At 42.7% G+C, this 20450-nt stretch overlaps 1 protein-coding gene and 1 pseudogene across 3 annotated transcripts in view; one reads left to right on the forward strand and one right to left on the reverse strand.

The window, feature by feature from the left end:
- Gm19410 (predicted gene, 19410) overlaps nucleotides 1–20450 on the forward strand; it is a 52762-nt gene that overhangs the window by 28098 nt on the left and 4214 nt on the right. For 2 of the 3 annotated variants that reach the window (XM_006509234.4, NM_001370844.1), the window contains exons 16-29: nucleotides 2084–2266; nucleotides 2783–2998; nucleotides 5767–6005; nucleotides 8824–8953; nucleotides 9144–9328; nucleotides 10047–10233; nucleotides 11091–11309; nucleotides 11699–11882; nucleotides 13324–13525; nucleotides 13613–13777; nucleotides 14110–14310; nucleotides 15475–16021; nucleotides 16853–16978; nucleotides 18940–19050. In XM_006509234.4, the coding sequence (XP_006509297.1) occupies nucleotides 2084–2266; nucleotides 2783–2998; nucleotides 5767–6005; nucleotides 8824–8953; nucleotides 9144–9328; nucleotides 10047–10233; nucleotides 11091–11309; nucleotides 11699–11882; nucleotides 13324–13525; nucleotides 13613–13777; nucleotides 14110–14310; nucleotides 15475–16021; nucleotides 16853–16978; nucleotides 18940–19050 (2895 nt within the window). Of the gene's footprint in view, nucleotides 1–2083; nucleotides 2267–2782; nucleotides 2999–5766; nucleotides 6006–8823; nucleotides 8954–9143; nucleotides 9329–10046; nucleotides 10272–11090; nucleotides 11310–11698; nucleotides 11883–13323; nucleotides 13526–13612; nucleotides 13778–14109; nucleotides 14311–15474; nucleotides 16022–16852; nucleotides 16979–18939; nucleotides 19051–20450 lie in introns of those variants that run through there. The other variant, XM_006509236.4, reaches the window with a different exon arrangement.
- Gm45566 lies at nucleotides 7254–8389 on the reverse strand (annotated as a pseudogene).

Here is a 20450-nt window from a genome sequence, read left to right on the forward strand (position 1 = left end):
GGACGTGACACGGGAAGTCGGGTATCAAGTTTTCCTTTGTGACATCATGTTGGACTCAGAAAGTTTAATATTTTGAAGCTTTTTGGATTCTAAGTTTTCGGACTGAAGTGTTCCCCATGTCCCAGGGAAAGTAGCACTCTTCCATTTGTTGGAGTTGGGTCAAGGTGAACAGGTTTATATATCATCTTTTCACATAATCCTTTGACAAGACCAAACACATCCAGTCTTAGGTTGTGAAGGAGAAAACAATGAGTTTCTACACCAGGTTTCAAAACCTTCCTCTGTAGAAACAGCTGGGCATCTCAGGGAACCGTGGACACCAGAGGGATGGATCCATTTCCTCCCCGTATCCAGTCTCTCTCCTCTTCTCGGTGACACACAGAACTTTTGGCTCACTGGCTGCTTTATATTGATTTGAGGAGTAAAGCATCAGGTTTGAGGATTTATTCTTGAGATTATACAGAGAGAGTTAATCTTCCTGCCTTAAGTCCTATTTTGATTGCTAACACATAGCTGCTGGCAAATATAACTTGTGGTGGTGTAATTTATGCATCTCAACAAGTGAGCGCCTAGTTTACGCTGGCTCTCATCCCATGCCTGGGGAACCAGAAGGACTATAGTACATTATATAATGGTAGGGACACATCCTGAGAAACATTGTACTGTGTGGTATCATTGCTGCGTTTCTGTTATAGAATGTACTCACAAGAACCCAGATGTACACTGATAGGACAACTCCAAGTAAGAGCAGTTGCTTTGTTCATACCGGTTGATTGTACCAAAACTGTGCACTTTTTTTTTTATCACTATTGCTCTATGGTAAAGCTTGAGGTCAAGGATGGTGATTCCCTCAGCCATTCTTTTATTGTTAAATGTTGTTTTTGCTATTCTAGGTGTGGGGAGATCCTGATGGAGACGGGGGGGGGGGCAGGGAGGAGGTATGGAATATGGAACAGTCAGAGGGTAAACCAGGAGGGGAATAAAATCTAAAGTTTTAAATAAATAAATAAATAAATGAATAAATATTTTTAAAAAGGTTATATGGAGAGCATAGGGAGATGGCTCAGTTGGTGAAGTGCTTGCCAGATGCCCCTCAACAGAGGAATGGATGCAAAAAATGTGGTACATTTACACAATGGAGTACTACTCAGCTATTAAAAAGAATGAATTTATGAAATTCCTAGGCAAATGGTTGGACCTGGAGGGCATCATCCTGAGTGAGGTAACACAATCACAAAAGAACTCAAATGATATGTACTCACTGATAAGTGGATATTAGCCCAGAAACTTAGTATAGCGAGATATAAGGTACAATTTGCGAAACACATGAAACTGAAGAAGAACGAAGACCAAAGTGTGGACACTTTGCTCCTTCTTAGAATTGGAAACAATCACCCATGGAAGGAGTTACAGAGACAAAGTTTGGAGCTGAGACAAAAGGATGGACCATCTAGAGACTGCCATATCCAGGGATCCATCCCATAATTAGCCTCCAAACGATGACACCATTGCATACAATAGCAAGGGTTTTTTGCAAGGACCTTGATATAGCTGTCTCTTGTGAGACTAGGCCAGGGCCTAGCAAACACAGAAGTGTATGCTCACAGTCAACTACTGGATGGATCATAGGGCCCCCAATGGAGGAGCTAGAGAAAGTATCCAAGGAGCTAAAGAGATCTGCAACCCTGTAGGTGCAACATTATGAACTAACCAGTACCCTGGAGCTCTTGACTCTAGCTGCATATGTATCAAAAGATGGCCTAGTCGGCCATCACTGGAAAGAGATGTCCATTGGACAGGCAAACTTTATATGCCCCAGTACAGGGGAACGCCAGGGCCAAAAAATGGGAATGGGTGGGTAGGGGAGGGGGGGAGGGGGGGACTTTTGGGATAGCATTGGGAATGTAATTGAGGAAAATACGTAATAAAAAAAAAAGACTTGGAGCTTTCCCCAGTTCTCATAAGGTAGAGCCATGCGGATGTTCTGCGTTGACATGGTTTTCTGAGAGAGGGGACAGTGGGAATGTATCCTATTGCTGCGCCCTCCTGGATTGGTTTGCTGAAGTGATATTGTTTGCTCTAGATCCTGGGCTTAAGGAACCAGTGCCCACTACCCCTTCCCTTCCTCCTGTTCTCTGTGCCCGGTCCTCTGTCCCCTGCCAGGATGGGAAGGGCTGCATTCCCAGGGAATCCCTCTGCAATGGTGAGGCTGACTGTCAGGATGGCTCGGATGAAAAGAACTGCTCCCAGATCTGCCATCAACCAGGTTGGTAATCCCTATGTCTGGCCTTTTGCCAGGGTCATCTTCAGGCCCATGATAGGAATTCCCAGAGTATGTTTTTAAATCTGACCTCCCAACTTCCTCTGGACAAGTCTGCATGTCATTATCTGTTGGAATATCCATCCCCTAAGGACACACTTCATCCATTTGTCTATGTGTGTTGCCTGCTTGCTTCCTTAAATTTGCTATGTGTTTCAATATTTGCCAAGTGTTTCAATATTTGCCTACTTATCGGCTGGTCCATAGAGTGACCTACATTACCACTTATGAGTTGGTAATCATTTAGCAAGTTGTCAAAGCAATTATTTAAATGACTTAGTTCAGGTTAATAACATAATTGACCCGAGCAGGTTATTAAGCTGCCTTGTGTATCTTCTAGACATTAAAACTCAGATACGTGGGATGCACTTTGTTGAACCCTCAGACTCCGGAACACATGAGTTCATCTCATTTAAAATCTTCCTCCTGACCAATTTGAGTCTTGGGCCTTTTCCATTTTAGGGGTCTTCCAGTGTCTGGATGGAAGCAGGTGCATAGAGGAGAGATATCACTGTGATGGGGCTCAGCATTGCTCTGATGGATCTGATGAGCTGGACTGCTGGAGACCCGCTGATGACTGCTCGATGCACTGTGACAACAAGACCCGCTGTATCCCTAAGAGTTGGAGATGTGATGGGAAGCCAGACTGTTTGGACAGAAGAGATGAACAAGGATGCTGTAAGTTCCATGAGCCTCCCAAGATGCGTGTATATACATGCAAGCATGTGAGTGTGTGTGTGTGTGTGTGTGTGTGAGTGTGTGTGTGTGTGTGTGTGAGTGTGTGTGTGTGAGTGTGTGTGTGTGTGTATGTGTGTGTGTGTGTGTGTGTGTGTGTGTGTGTGTGTGTGTGTGCGATTCTGAGTTTCACTGTGTAGTCCTGGCTGACCTGGATTTAACACAGGTTCACCTGCCTCTCTCTGCCTTTTGGACTAAAGAGATGTGCCACCCCGCATGCTAACCCAGGATGTCTGGCCTGTGGGAATACTTCCAACTGTCTTATAGTTGATTCATCTTCTTTTTGAAAATTATGTTCTACAACAGTTCTCTAAATGATAACCTAAACATTTCCATTGAGCAGGTACTGAACCATTGTTCCTGAGGACAAAAATAAATAAATAAATTAGTTACTTCAAAGCTGTGATCACGGCACCCTTATCACTCCACCAATAAATACATCACTGCACTGTTTTTGTAACATTAATAAAGATGCTTTTATACTGTTGACTTATTAATGATCCTATATAATATGATAATTTGCTTAATAAGACCTACTACAGCCTCTGTGTGTGTGTGTGTGTGTGTGTGTGTGTGTGTGTGTGTGTGTGTGTGTGTGTGTGTTTGTGTTTGAGACAGATTTTCACTATGTAGCCTGGGGTACATATCTAATATAACCATTTGCTTCATAAGACTTACCACAGCCTTTGTAGGGTGGTGGTAGTGATTACTTTTTGTTTTGAGACAGAGTTCACTATGTAGCCCTGGCTGGTCTGGAACATGCTCCAAAAACCAGATGGCCTTGCACTCACATAGATCCCCAGACCTCAGCCTTCAAAATGCCTGGGTCAAAGGTGTATGCCACCATGCCTGCTCCAGCTCTGTCTTGTTCTGGGAACACATGACAGCACTTTCACTGCTTTGAAGTTACTGCAATAGTAAAATCACCAAGAGTATGAAAATGTGAAAGTTATAGTTCTAAGTAGACCGTAACAGGATGCCAGATAAGAGAGTGAGAGTTAGCACAAAAGGCATATTTATGTCACCTGTTTATCCCAGCTGGGAAAACACACACACACACACACATGCACACATGCACACATACACACATACTATATACACATACCACACAAACACATACTACATACACATATAACACACATAGTACAGAAACACACACTACACACACTATACACACCACTACACACATATATGTACATACTACACACACACCCATACACACACTATTCAAACACACATATAACACACACTAAACAAGCACATACTACACACATACATACTCTATACACTACACACATTTACACAAAAACTACGCACACATACCCATATACAAAAACACTATACACATACACTCTACACACATATAACACACACTACACACAAATTCACAATACATATGCACACTATACACACTACACACACATTTAATATACATATACACATTATACACACACACTACACATACTACACATATTACATATACTACACTCACTACACACATACTACACACATTATACACATAACACATACTATACACACCCCCATACTACACACACTACACACACATACTACACATATTATATGAATAACACATAGATACACATAACACATACTACACACACCCCTATACTACACACACTACATACACTATACACATACACACTATACACACACTACACCCATATACCCATACACATACACTACACACACATAAAACACACTATACATATACACACACATACTCACACATACTACATACACATACACTATACACACTGTATACACTACACACACACACACACACACACACACACACACACACACAGTGCTGTATTTACCATGAGAGTTTGATGGTAAAGGGTTGGAGCTAGAGGCATCTTGAGTGTCCTACCATACTCTCCTCTTTCCATCACAAAAATATTTCCACTAGGGGAAAAATCTAGTCTATTTTGCAAAATTACTTTTTTGTCAAGCTAACTACTTTCCTGAATGTTTTACATTTGGTTTCGGGCCTTTTCACCTGCTGGGCCATCTCACTTGGGGGTCTTGTTACTTTTCCTTTTAATGTTATGGGCCACAGTCTTGATTTCTCTTTCTAATGTCATGATTCAAAGACCTATGCCACTTTGGGAGACTGCTGTCAAGAAGAAACTTGTGGGGATTAAAGTGGGAAGAGCTGGGTGGGACTCAGGCAGGTTTGGTTGTGTAATGAGCCGTGTAGTCGATGGCAGCTGTACCATTCGACCATTGGGAGGAATGAGATACTCAAAGGAAGGTGACTTCTAGATGGAAAGTACCTTGGAGACCTATTTACATTCCTCTCTGAGGCTAAATCAAACACCTGTCTATAGGCATTGAGTCCAATGACATGACATAAGTTATAGAACATTTTGGACGATGGGAGAGGATTTCTTTTATTGTTGATGCATGAAGCTTGGTGAGGAGGGCCTTCGCTCTGCCTGTGCAAGGTCTGTGTGTAAGTTCTCCCATCCTTGTCCCTCAGACCGTATTTTCTAGGACCAAGATGGAACTTGGTACATTAATAGCAAGTCCTAGTTAGAGTAACTTTTAATTCGAGTTTTCTTTCACTGCCTGATGAGCCTAGTCCCCACGGTGATATCAGAACTCAGGAGAGTCCCTGAAGTGATTTTCTTACTACTGGGTTGCCTCAGAGTTGCCTGAGCCTTTACCCAAAGTGTTACCTTTCTCAGTCCATGAAAAATGCAGCTCCCCTGAATTTCAATGTGAGAATGGCCAATGCATATCTTCTTCTCTGCGTTGTGATGGGGACCGAGACTGCCTGGACCATTCAGATGAGGAAGGCTGCCCTGTCGCCTGGTCCCTACAGTGCCCAGAAGGAGAGATGAAGTGCCCGAAGAGTGGAGAATGTGTGTTGGCAGAGTGGATATGTGACCATGATGTGGACTGCAAAGATGGAACCGATGAGAAGGTAGCATAGTTCTCCTTCAGAAATATGCAGAGGTACCATTGCCTTTGAGTAGCCAAGGAGAGCAAGGATGCCAGAATCTGTGGCATAATAGTTGCTTGCAATGGACCCATAATCTCTCATACATTAATTGTTCTTTAAGTTACTTATATTAACTAATGAAGTGTTTATGCTGAGGAAATGGTTGTCAAATGGTATTGTTTAGGGGGCAGTAACAAGAAGCAGTAACAATCGGTGCATGCATGGTAAAGATTCCATCTTTAAAAATATTTTTGAATCTACTGATAAACAAGATTGCTAACTGTGGTTCTCAGTCACAACAGTGACCCATGCTTTCTGTTGGGAAATTCAGGAAAATGTAGAGGCAGAGTCATCACCCATAGCTGCATCAGGGTGCTACCAGGAGACTGTAGAACATCAAACTTTCAAGAGGCACTTGTGTTGCAGGAGGGTTCCAAGAGTTAGAATGTGACCACCATGGCTTGAGTAGCCAATTGAAGGCTGAGCTCTGGAAATGGGCAGATTAGTCCCCAGCTCCTTTTGATTGTTACCATGAGGCTTCCTGGAGCTCAGAACTGTTCACAATGCCTCCCAGATGCTTCGAGGCTTGCATATGGCCTTAGTGGTCAACAGCTAGTGATGTGTCTCAAGCAGCAGTTGTCAACCCTCCTAATGCTGTGACCCTTCAATATGGTTCCTCATGTTGTGGTCATCCCTAACCATAAAATTATTTCCATTGTTACTTCATAACTAATTATGCTACGGTTATTAATCTTAACGTAAATATCTATGTTTTTCGATGAGTTTTAGGTGACTCCTGTGAAAGGGTTATTTAAACCCTCAAAGGGGCCATGGCCCATAGGTTGAGAACCACTGGTTTAAGGGTTTTGGGGATGAGCAGGTGCATAAATGGCCCCTCCCCTCTAAATACTCAAGTCAGAGTAGATGCAAAACATACTGTCAATTTTAATTCACGGGAGCATGTGTCCGTTGTGGAAGAAAGAGTTCTAAGTTTATTTCTAGATTAGATTCCTTTGCTTCTGTTATCAAGATGAAATGAACACTTCCCAATTGGTCATTCCCTTACACTTTATTGATTTATTTTCTGACTGATCACAAAACAGTTTACTTGCCTATCTCACCTGGCAGGCCACTCCTTGTGAGCAGAGGTACCCTTAGTTATTCACAGCGTGGAGTGGATGCAGTTTGCATCCACAGGAGGGAATACTGACCAAGGCAGCCCTACTAAGCTCAAAAACCTGAGCAGGAGGACAGACTCAGATCCATTTGAGGTTGGCACTCCTCAGTCATGGCAGGTCTCTAAGTGACAAGGCCAGTGCTCATGATCTTGTTGCCATCCTTCAAGATACAATGCTGGCTTTCTAAAATCATGATCTGCCAGAAGGTGAGGCTAAGCCTCACTCAGGTCCTCTCCTGGCATGGCAAGTTCCTTCCCTGGAGGCAAGATGACACCAAAGGCCATGCCCCAAGATAGAGAGAACTTGGCAGGTGTGAAACAAGACACAAAGAGCTTGTGGAAGCCACCGTTCTCCTTGATGTGGACACAAACCTGAGCCTCAACCTTCTGGTGGGGCTGATTGGACCCTAGGTTGACCATAATCATGCCTCAGATCCTCCTGATTCAAGTCTCAGACCATAGCTCCCAAGATATCTCCCTATCTCAGCCTTCTCCAGGCTCTTGTAGAATGTCTCAATGTTCACCACCACAGAGCAAATGTTCTTATATCCCAGCAACACACATGCATTTCTCTTCTTCAACATGCCACACTCTGTTGTACCTGTCACCACTGTCCCATGGCTAGAATAAAGTAAGTAACCTCATTCTATGGGTACCAAAAATGGGGTTTCCAGGTGTGGAGTGGGCACTGGGATGTAAGTGTTCACAGTGTAGCCTCTACACAGACTTCACTCCTAGTTCAGGATTATGATGCTCAGGGAATAGAGAACAGAGCCCACGATGGCTGGAATATTCAGTCTTTAGTAGTCAAACTCAGCAAGCATCCCTTTGATCCTCAACTCTTCCATTCCTGGACAGTGTCTCTCTTGTTCACACATACCATGACATGCTCTACTCCAATCTGTTTAGACCATAGTAATAAGTGCTTTCCAGTCTGAGTCATGAAGCTGTCATTAGCTGCCATCATCATGATGCTGCCATGTGGGGGGGGGAAGGGTCTGTGACCTTATTCTTAACATAACTGCATAACCCAGATGGTCAGTCTGTGTGGGCACAGTTGTTGGCAATAGGGCTATATAACTCCTTATAAGTTGTAATTATGGCAATACCCTGAGCTAGCTTCTCTGGGGCATTGTCTATCTTCTTATACTTCTTGAACTAGCTCACCTCCCTCTGCTAGAATGTTCATAGTGTTGCAATAACCTCACTGTGGTCCACAGCGAGTGGTATCCACATTCACATGGGGTTTTCCATGCACATGGGTTTGCTTGACCTCCAGTCACAGGAGGTAGCCAAAGAAAGGTGATGTTGAGAGCTTCAGTCAGTCAAGAGAGTCAAGCTGGTACCAAGAGTGCTGAGCCAAGTGTCACTTGCAGTGGGGTGGCAGTTGTGGTTGTGGTAGTAGTCAGGGACCCAGATAGAATACTAGGCATTGGAAGCCAGCATGCCTTCCTCATGCTTTTGTACATGGCAATGAAGTAAGGTCTTCTAAGCACAACAGGGCGTAGGTGAGCCTCACAGAGACTGGGGCAGAGAGTTAGACCCTAACCCGGGGCCTTGTCTAACTCTGAAAACTCCTTCCTTAGATGGATCGGAGGCCACTGACTGTCCCTATCTCCTCAGGACTGTGGCCTCAAGGTGATCTCATGTGGCCCAAGGCAGTGGGCTTGTGACAGTGGAGACCAGTGTGTGCCTGACTTCTGGCACTGTGATGGACAGAGCGACTGCAGAGATGGCAGTGACGAAGCTGGATGTAAGTGCAGGGGCACCCCCACTGAGGCAGAAGGTGGGGGGTGGGGCTTCCATGCAAATGCTGCAGAACCTGGAGCCCACCCTGTTCTCTCATTAGATGGGTCTTGGTTGTATATGAAGGAGCCTTGTAGAGGAAGGATGCTGGGGCATGATTGTAACACTCTAGTGGAAAACCATCCCCTCCCCCACAGGTGCTCCGCAGAAGTGCCAGGATTCCGAGTTCCAGTGTGCTACTGGTGCCTGCCTCAGCTTCAGTATGGTGTGTGATGGGCGAGAGGACTGTGTGGATGGTTCAGATGAGGGTGGGGAGTGTTCCTCATCAGTGTGCAGCCCTGGGCTATGTTACCACTCCTGCTACCAGTCCCCAACTGGGCCGGTGAGTTGCTGAAGCTTACTGTGTGTTCTTTATCAACCACATATGTGCTCTGAGAAAAATCAGTAGTGTACTCATTCAGGTTGTCCGAGATGGCACCTTGATCTCAAAGATATATACATAGTAGAACTGTCTTGAGTGCCTATCCAGGTACCTGAGCCTTCCGAGCTCCTCCTGAGGTCTGTTCAACCTCTCCCCTATATTGTGCCTTGTCCCATCTCTGCTGTGAGTTATGGGAGAAATGTCACATGGTGTTAAGATAAAAATATCTGGGCAGGTCAAGAAAATGACAGTGTGAAGTTTTCTTCCATGTCGATATTTGGAACCTGTCCCGCTCTTAAGTTGAGGACTAGCTATTTTAGACAGTATTACTCAGCAGCATGCAGGAAACTTGATTCTCACAGTCAAGTGAAAGAACGTGTTCTGATATTTGGTCACACCAGCTCTCCACTGGCTGATGACCAATTCAGTTAGCTTTGTGTGCTTTTCTTCTTATGGATGCAGCAAAGGCTCTGGTGTCCTGAGCTGAACCTAGCCATTGTTACTCTTGGATAGAAGTTATAAGGGGTACATCAAGGCTGTTAAGACAGACAAGGGGCTATTCAAAGCAAAGCTGTTTTAGTTGTCAACATATCATCATGGAAAATATCATCATGTGAATCTCATATGAAGATCAAAGCCCTGTTCTGTCTTCAGAATATGCTGATGGCTTCTTTTTCAGGTATGTGTTTGTGCCCCAGGCTTTGAGTTGGAGAGCAATGGCCAAATCTGTCAAGATGTAAATGAGTGCCAGCAGCCATCTGGTCAACCTTGCAGTCAGACCTGTATCAATACTGAGGGCTCATACATCTGTGCCTGTCACCCTGGCTACTTGCTGGGCCCTGATGGCCACACTTGTAAGGCAACAGGTAACCTGGAGCTGGGACTACCTTCTAAGTCATGGCTAGTGAGTTTTGAATCTCTGACTCTGTGACTGTGGGTCAATCTGACTTATCAAACATTTCTTTCCTTCCCACCTGCCCCAATATTTCATTCCCAACCAGCCTAATGTCTATCAACAGATGTGTGGATAAAGAAAATGTGGTGTATATACATAAATGAAATTTACCTAGCCATAAAGAAAAGTGAAACCATATCACTTGCAGGAAAATGAGTGGAACTGGAGACTGTGTTAAGTGAAATAAGCCAAACTTAAGAAGACAAATATTGCATTTTTGTCTTCTATAGATGTATGGCATGGAAGTTAAAGGGGGACTATGGGGAGGGACAAAGGATGAAAGGGAGAGAAGAATGAGAGAGGTTATAGGAGAAAGATAAAATGTCACATATTTTCTCTTACCTGTGGAATGTGTGCATGTGCCTGTGTGACATGAAAATGGAACTAGAACTACTTGGAGAAAGCAAGTGGGCCAACATTGTGGGAAACAGTAGTGGAGGGAGAGAGTGGATGTGAGCAAGGTACACTGATGTGTCTAATACAATGTCACAATGAAACTTACAATTTGGTCCACTAAATAAGAAGATAAAAATGATATTACTCTTTATTTAAGCTAATAATTGTTGTATTCTATATACTTTAAAAATGTGGTTATTACTGTAATCATTCTTATAAAACACTTCTTCTGTGTGAACTAATTGGCAGCCCAGCCTTGGCAACAATAAGCCGGAGGCCCCACACTGTGTCATATTCTTTCATTTATCCTGTGCTGCTCTTCACTATATAAACTCCTTTATGGTCATGTTGAAAGCCATTTCTTTTGGGCAGGTGCTGAGCCCATCCTGCTTGTTTCAATTGAGTTTAACCTATTCCTTTCTGGACTGAGAAGCTTAAAAGAAGATATCCTGACAACTGCAGACAAGAACCTGGCTATTTACTCTGTGGACTATGACTTAGTGGATCAGAAAATCTTCTGGGCAGATCCCAATGCAGAAAGTATAAGGTGGACAAGTATGGCCACGAAGAAGGACGGGATAGTGGTGCAAGGTATGCACCTCTGGAAAGCTCTTATTAATCCCACACAATGTAACATAGAGCATAAATAATATGATGAGGGACAACTAATGTAAACATGGGCTGTGTTCTATCTCTTCAATTGAAAGAGACCAAGGCTTGCTAGCTAGAAAGCAATAGCAAGACATAGCCATTGTCATCTTGGTTGACATGCGTTCTACCAAGCTGTGAGCCAGCGACCACTGCTTTAATGATGAACTTCCTCTACAATAGTATTTTGGGACATATTAATAGTTTTCTGTGTTGCAATATGCACATAGTTGGAAAATGAATGAATACGGCATATGAGTCTAGAGTCTTTTGACATAAGCCTACTGAAGTTATCATTTAGCATAAGCACATCTATTGAATGGTCTCTTTAGGGATAAAGCCAGACTGTATAGGGGTTGACTGGATTGGAAGAAATCTCTACTGGACTGATGGGAGAGCTGGCCAGATTTTGGCAATTCAGTTAACTGCTATGGGGAGAGGAAAATCTGAATACACAGTTGTCTTGGATGACGACCTGATTCGGCCCCAGTCTTTGGCTTTGGATCCCTTAAATGGGTGAGTTGGTGTCAAAACACCAGGTTAAGAATCTCAAACTTGTTATTCCTCCTGAGTTCTACTTTGATGCTTGTGTTAGCTCAATCCAGAATGAGTGAATTGAAAACATGAACGTCTGGTTTTAGATCTAATGCTGATTGGTATCAACCCAAACTTTGGGAAAAGTTCAAAGTGCAATTTACATTGTGGTCATATAGTGGCATGGAAGGAAAACAATGAGCTCCTGGAACACATTGTATGATTTTTAAATGGCAGATAAGCAGAGAAGTAAGGATCATTAATTTATGATCATCCAGACTTGCGTTAAGCCTGAATGATTCCACTTACAGTCTTTTCTTTCTGAAAAAGGGTGTAATTATATAATTTAAAAAATTAGTGTGTATGTGTGCACTGTGCGCACATGTTCCAGTGCCATGGTGCACGTGCGGAAGTCACAGGAGAGCCTGTAGCAGCTGGTTCTTCCTTCCCAGCATTTCGTTTCCAAGAACTGAACTCACATTGTCAGGCTTCAAGGCAAGAACATTTCCCAATGACCCAACCTCCAGCCAAAAGACACACAAGTTAAGTTAACATTCCTATTCTGCCACTGGGATGACTCTGTGAATAGCAAATATAGGAAAAAGATACGGGAAACCTATGGTCCAGTGGTAACCCACATTTGATATCCTTTCTTTTTCTTACCTTTTCATGCATCTCAGAAATTGTCAGAATGGCTCACTCCAGGAAATGAACAGTAGTTTCTAGTACACTTATCAGCCATAGCCAATAAGGAGGTTTCACCTACACATCCATCCATGACAATTTTAAAAGCTATTTTTAATTTTTCCTTTTTTTCTATTTTTCTTTTTCTCACTATTTCTGTCTTTTTCTCTTCCTTCCTTTCTTTCTTTCTTTCTTTCTTTCTTTCTTTCTTTCTTTCTTTCTTTCTTTCTTTCTTTCTTTCTTTCTTTCTTTCTTTCTTTCTTTCTTTCCTTCTTCCTTCCTTCCTTCCTTCCTTCCTTCCTTCCTTCCTTCCTTCCTTTCTTCCTTCCTTCCTTCCTTCCTTTCTCGCTCACTTGCTTTTTTAACCTACCCTCTAGTTAAGGAAAGACTGGTAAGTTCCATGAATACCTTCCAGGCTGTGGACTATTGTACTCCCAAGATTCTAGTGGTAATTAATGACAATTAAGCAATCATCATAAACTTTCAAGAAAATTTCCTTTTAATATTTCACAACTATACTTAAGAAACTGAACTAATTTGAAAAGTTGAAGAAACATTAATTGATCCATAGCTCAGTAATTTTTCCTTATTGCTATGATGACATTGAACTCTAAGCTACTATATTTTAGACACATATGGAATCTTTTTAATCTCTGAAAGTCACTGTTTTAAGAAGTTTATTGATAGACATGTTCTCCAAGGTGGTGTCCTACCTTAAAGCTGGCTTTTATCCACATAGATTGATGTACTGGTCTGAAACTGGAGAGGAACCTCGAATCGAGCAAGCTGGCATGGATGGTAGCAGCAGAAAGATCCTTGTCAATCAAGGCCTTGGCCACCCAACTAGCATAGCTCTTGACCAGTTAAGTTGGAAGATATTCTGGTCTGATGAGAAATTTCACTGCATTGGCTCTGTCAACCTAGATGGCAGTGGCATTAGTGTAAGTGTCCTCTTGACATTAGGATCAGTTGAAATATCATGGGTCTTGTGAAAACTCACCCCAGAAAGCTCACCTTCACCATTGTAGATGATGCAGCTAACACAAATCAAGAGCCCCTTTTCAGTGGCTGTGTTTGAAGATAAAGTCTTCTGGTCTGACCTTCAGACAAGAACAATACAGCATGCGGAGAAGATGACAGGCAAGGACAGGGCTGTCCTCATCAAGCGTTCTGGACAGCCCTTTGGACTCAAGGTATGTGGAGTACTCTTTAAAACATCTCCCTAGTCCTCTTGAAAAAGGCTATGTCTATGAGCTACCCCAAATCACCAAGTTTACAGGCACCATCTACAGCAATTAAGAGCACTTTTGGGGCTGAGACTGTAGTTCAGAGGTAGAGTTGTACATGTTAAGCATGCATGAGGCTCTGTGTTCAATGGGGGCACACAGAAAAAGAGAGAAGGGGAGGAAGGTAGAAGATAGGGGAGAAGGAGGGAAAGAGGGAAGGAAGGAGAGGAGCGAAGAATTGGTTGACTTTCTATTTGAAAGGATTTAGCACTTAGCAGCATCCAGCTCTTTTCTTTCAGATAATGCATGAAGTCCTCCAGCCTAGGTCTTCTAGTCCTTGTCTGGACATAGGATGTTCTCACTTGTGCCTTCTGAGTCCACGAGCCAAGGGAAGTTGTCGTTGTCCTGTTGGCCTCCTGCTGGCAGATGACGGAATCACCTGTGTCTCCCTCCAGGAGTCTGGGTTTGTGTTCCTGGTATTGCCTACTGTTCTCACCCAGGTACTGTTCTAGAGCTTTTCTGACATGCCTAAGCTTGTTTGTGTTCTGTTTCTGACTGAGTGTAGATGTCTCCACATTTAGTTGTAAATGGTGGAGGCTCTTTCCCTTGAAAAATTCTTAAAACACAACTTATGTTTTAGTATTCACTATACATTGTGTGTTCTTGTTGTGCAAAATATCTTGATATGCTCTGCTGACCAACATAAGGTTTTCTTGAAATGCTTAAATGAAAATGATGTGCACTTTAAGACATACTTAGCACACTGGATATGGTGCGGTTAGGAAGTAGAGAATGTGTTTGCCTCTGTTTAGTTACCCAAGGATTTATGAGGATTCAGGTTAATTTCAAACCAAGTGGTAACCTGCATTCTACCCCGGGGAGAAAGCTCATTTTGTGAGAGATCATGTCTTAAATTAACAGATGCTAAAAGTACAGTCATGCAAGTCCCCACCCAGAGGACTTGACAATTCTTGGCATTGTAAAACAATGGTACACACTTTGGGGTTGAAGATTAGCTCCAGTGCCAGTGTGATATTAATTAATATTGTTTAAAGAGAAAGACCTTTAACAGGGATCATGTCATCAAAATGCATGATACAATAGCTAGCTTTGAGTCAACTTGACACAAGCTAGAGTTATCTGAAAAGAGGAAGCCTCAATTGAGGAAATGCCTGTAAGTTCCAGCCGTAGGGCGTTTTCTTAATTAGTGATTGATGGGGCTGGGCCCTGCCTGCTGTGGGTAGTATCATCCCTGGGCTGGTGGTCTTGGGTTTTATAAGAAAACAGACTGAGCAAGCCAGTACATAGTACCCATCCATGGTCTCTGCATCGGGTCCTGCCTCCAGTCTCCTGCCCTGTTTGAGTTTCTGCATTGACTGCGTTTGATGATAAACTATGGCATAAGCCAAATAAACCCTTTCCTCCCCAACTTCCTTTTGGTCATGGTGTTTTGTCACAGCAATAGTGACCCTGACTAAGACACACAGATCTCAGGAGTTCTCAGTGCTAGAGGCTCACGGAAAGGAACAAGTCAACTGCTTTCTGCTTTCAGAATATAGAATGTCTGAAAATATTAATTTAAGAATCCTAGCACCAATATCATATTGACATTAGAAGATTCAAATAGACTTGATCACTGTCATCTATCTAATTTCTCCCCATAGATCTATTTGAAAAATCTTAAGACGTCACAACAAACAACTGTTCCAGAACACAGAATACTTCCCTTCACCAGTGTCAAACAGCTGGCATCAGTGGATTACCTTGTCCAGGAAAAGGCCCTCTACCTGTCAGAGCTCAACACCAGTGACATCAGGCTACTGAGGATGAAAGAACCAGGGATACTCTCGTGGCGGAGAGTCATCTCTGTGAAGGGGACGGTGATTGACTTTGCCTTGGACTGGATGAGTGGAAACATATACTGGATCGACACTGATAATCCCTACATCAACGTTGCTTTCTCAAATGGCCAGTACCCCATTGTTTTGCTCAGTGAAAACCTTTACCGCCCAACTTCTATTGTCCTCCACCCACCTACTGCAGCCATGTGCTTGGCAGACTTGGGTTCACAGGATGACGGGAGACATGGTTCCAGCATTGAATGCGCCTCTATGGATGGCAGTGGGAGAAAAGTACTATGGCTGCAGTCCCAGGTGCCTGTGGGCCTGGCCTTTTCGGATTCAGGGACCCGAGTATACTGGGCTGATACTGGTAAGCAATTCATATCTGAACCCTAGATATGAACCTCACAGACCCTGTGCTGAATAATGAAGTTCTGGTCAATGATCTTCAGCTCTAACCTCAAAGAACTTTCAGATCTTCTGAATCTGCCAACACAGTAGAGACAAATAGATGCATCCCTAAGTAGTACAGTATAACCCACAGAGTCATGTGGCTGCCCCTTTGTAAGGATAAGACTGAAAACTCAAAATATGTGGATAATAATGCTGGGACAATGGTTCAGGGGGACAGCACCTGTCTTGCAAGCATGGGGACCTAGGTCTAGATCCCAAGAACCCCTGCAAATGTGGGCATAGCAGCACATACCAGTTGCCCTGTGGTGATATTGGAGGTAGGAGCTAATGGGCTAGCTAGCCTGGTATGTGAGGATGTAAACAATAAAGAGCCTCTGCTTCAAACAAGATGGGAAGTTAAGACAGAAACCTGGCTTTGTCCACTGATCTTAAAACATATGCTGCGACACAGGATACCTGCACTCATATGTAAACACATGATTACATACTTGCTCATCATGCACATACACATATGCATCACATTTTATATATATATATATATATATATATATATATATATATACATATGCATCACATTATATATATATATATTCATAACAATATATATACATATATATATATATATATTGTTATGAATCACTGTTATGGAGAGGTGAATGACGGAGAATCGATTTCAGGTTCCAAATGACAAACAGTGTCATCCTGAAGCTGGAACAAGACATAACAGTCTTCAGGATGTAGTATAGCTATTAAGACTACATGAAATTAACTGACCATCTCTTCCCAGGGCAGGGACTTATACAAAGTATTCAACTAGATGGCTCAAGATACAGAGTGGACCACCAAGGACTTAAGGGTCTTCACCTCTTTGCATGTGGTCAAGACATGATGCTGTGGACAACCGTTGATGATGGTAGGTCTCCGTTGTGTGGACTGAAGTGTGGTCTGAACTTACTCCTGCAATCCAAAGGGTATCTGCTTCTACTTAGCACCTGAGCCTAGCAGGGTCTTTCTTTTAGAAGAATGACTGACTTCCCTAGACTACAGAGGATGCAGAACAGTGCATCTGTGGCTTGGGGGACTTTTTGCTTGTTTGGTTATTCTCTGCATCAGTGGTCCTCAACCTTACTAATGTTGTGACCCTTTAATACAGTCCCTCATGTTACAATGACCCTCAGCCATAAAACTATTTTCTGTTGCTACTTCATAACTATATTTTTGCCACTGTGATGAGTTGTGTAGTATGATATTATGACAATGTAATATTTGATATTCAGAATATCTGATATGTGACCTCCAAAAGATCACTATCCACAGATTGAGAACAACTGCTCTATATGATAAAGCTTAGGTCCTGCAATTTCTGTGTTTCATAGCATGGTCCTTACTGTCATGTTATCAATCTGTCACTGTGGCAAAACACCCGTGGCAACCAACTTACCAGCTTCTGAGGAGGAAAGTCTGATCCATGGGTTTGAGGTCACTTGTTCCAGCTGCACTGAATCTTCGGTGATGAAGTGTGTCTTGGTGGATCACATAGTGGAGAATCCAGTTCCCTCCAATCCAGTTCCCTCCAAAAAAACAAAAAGAGAGAAAGAGGAAGGCCAAGGACCTAAAATTCTAACTCCCTTTGCTGTATCCTCAAGCTGGACACCAAGTGTTCAACACATGGACCTTTGGGCAATCCTACCTCAGAGGGAACAGGGCCAAGAGTTGGGACTAGGTGGCATGTCTACCCTCAGTTACTAGCCGTTCCAGCTCATCAAGAAGTGACAATACATGTCTTTAGTTGACAAAGGAAACATGAGGTACTAGGCAGATTATACAACATTCTTTCTATTTTCATTTTTAAATGACCCTTTCTAGTTTGTATGTTCTTTTGTATGTTCTTCTTCTACTTTTCATGCTCACATACAAAGAAATGGGTTTCACTGGGACATTTTTGTTCGTGTTTATTGTGATGGTTTATTCTTTGTCAACCCCTTATGGCCTTTCCCAAAACCTGTTTACTTATCAACGGATCCCTTCCTTCCCCAGTAAACTCCTGCTTCTGCTTCTCTTACACACAAAGAGCTTTATTCCCGACTCTAATGTAGCATTTCTAGGCTCTTCATTGTCCAAAGTCACAGTGTTTTCATACATTCCTGTATCTGTGCTAGATTCCTGTGAATAAACTCCTAATGAGTATCTAGATTTAACTCCTAATGAGTATCTAGATTTAAGGAAACTAGAAAAAATTAAAATAAACCTGTATCCTTAAATTTCCAAATATCTATCAGCCACAGCAAAGCAAGTTGCCAATACTACCCCAGAGGATCTGTGGTATATGACATATGATGAGCCTCCTTCCACCCACTTTAGGATTCCTCACGATTCTCACAAATGAGCCGTTTCCAGAGATATGTTCTAATAGATTTTGAGATAATCTTCATTAACCACATGGATGGCATTTAAGTGCCACATGTTTTGATTATCTAGTCCGACATCTATTATTGCTCTAGCTATAATTTATTGACAGGTAAATTTGACTTTGTGTAGCTTTGGTGTTTGTTTACTTGTTTCTCACTCTGTATCCCAGGCTAGCCCCAATTACACAGTCTTCCTGTCTTGTCCTCCCTAGTACTGGGATTATAATTGTGTGTCACCCCATACTCGGCTATCATGTGATATTTGCTATGGTTGGAAGGTTGTCATTTTACAAAGTTCTCTTAGAACTTCTTTCTCACAATAAAACTCAGGAAAATATGTACCTCTTCTGCATTAAATCACATGAATGAGTTAAGGTGTTCCTACTGAATGCAATCCTTTGCCTTGGAAATGGTTCTGCCATGGATTTTATTTCTGTTAACAGTTACTCACTGGCTTTTGTTTCAGCCCAGATCACCAGAGTTTGGTACAACAAAGCACAAGTCTCAGAGAGCCAGTGGTTCCAAGTGGACCAGAAGATTGTAGACTTAAAAGTGTATAGTGTCCTTAGTCAACAGGGTAAGTACATGTCCAATGACTGTGACGACATTGCAGTCTACTGAGTTCCCATGGAGGGGACATTCCATGCTACCATCTCCTTGGAATGTCTTTGCGTTTCCCACTATGTTAAAATATCCCTGTCTAAAAGTCTTGCTGTTTTGCACAATGCTCTTGTCTATGAACAGTTCCTTACTGTCTGGGTCAGGCACACCATGGACACCATTGCCTTATTAACAGTGTACGAAACGTGGCTGTGGTAAATCCACTGGGCTGGAAGTTGGTAGACATGATGTTAGTTTTCCATGGCTATTACTATAACACACACCAGAGACAGCTGGCTTCTGCAAAGGGGAGGTTTCTTCTGGCTCATTGTTTTGGCAGGGGTCGGTCTGTGAATGTGCCATCTTGCTTTGAGGTCCATGGCAAGGCAACACATTATTACAGGAGTATATTGCAGAGAAAATACTGTCTGAAAAGCAAAAGAGGAAGAGACTGGAGTCTATAGTCCACTGGAGATGTGCCTCCCATGTCTAAATACCTCCCACTAAGCCGTATTTCTTCTATTTCCAGTGTCTTTCAATAGTGTTGTACTGGGGTTAGACTGGACTGCAGAGACCTTTGAGGGGCACTAAAGATCTTCACTATAGAATCTGAGCCTTTTTGTGTGTTGTTGTTTGGGGTATGATTGTGTTTGTGATCTAACATAGTTCCTGTGAATCCAGGGTCTGAACATTAACACTGAGCAAGCCTCTCCCTCTCACTTCCTTCCTTCCTTCCTTCCTTCCTTCCTTCCTTCCTTCCTTCCTTCCTTCCTTCCTTCCTCCCTCCCTCCCTCCCTCCCTCCCTCCCTCCCTCCCTCTCTCTCTCTCTCTCTCTCTCTCTCTCTTTCTTTCTTTCTTTCTTTCTTTCTTTCTTTCTTTCTTTCTTTCTTTCTCTCTTCCTTTCTCTCTCTCTCTCTCTCTCTCTCTCTCTCTCTCTCTCTCTCTCTCTCTCTCTCTCTTTCTTTCTTTCTTTCTTATTGAACATAGATTTTTTTCCCCATACAGTATATTCTGATTACTGTTTTTCCGCCCTCAACTCCTCCTAGATCCTCCCCACCCAAACAAGCAGGCATCTAAAAAATAGTAATAAAAATAAAATAAAAGAAAAAAGAGAGAGAACAGGACAAAATAAACAAACAGGAAAAGAGTCAAAGAAAGGTAAAAAAGCACATAGAGACACTAAGATGCACACATTCACATAAAACAAAAATCTGAAACCAGAATATATCACTCTCCTCATGTACACTAAACAGTACTAGTATTGGCATGAGCAAAACACCTACTTAAGACTTGAGAGACGCCTGGTGGTTGGTGCAGGCCTGCTACTTATTGACATCCTGTTTTTAAAGCAAAGGGGACAGGGAGGGACAGCTTTAA

This window comes from Mus musculus, chromosome 8, assembly GCF_000001635.26.
Source record: "Mus musculus strain C57BL/6J chromosome 8, GRCm38.p6 C57BL/6J".
Classification (NCBI taxonomy): Eukaryota; Metazoa; Chordata; class Mammalia; order Rodentia; family Muridae; genus Mus; species Mus musculus.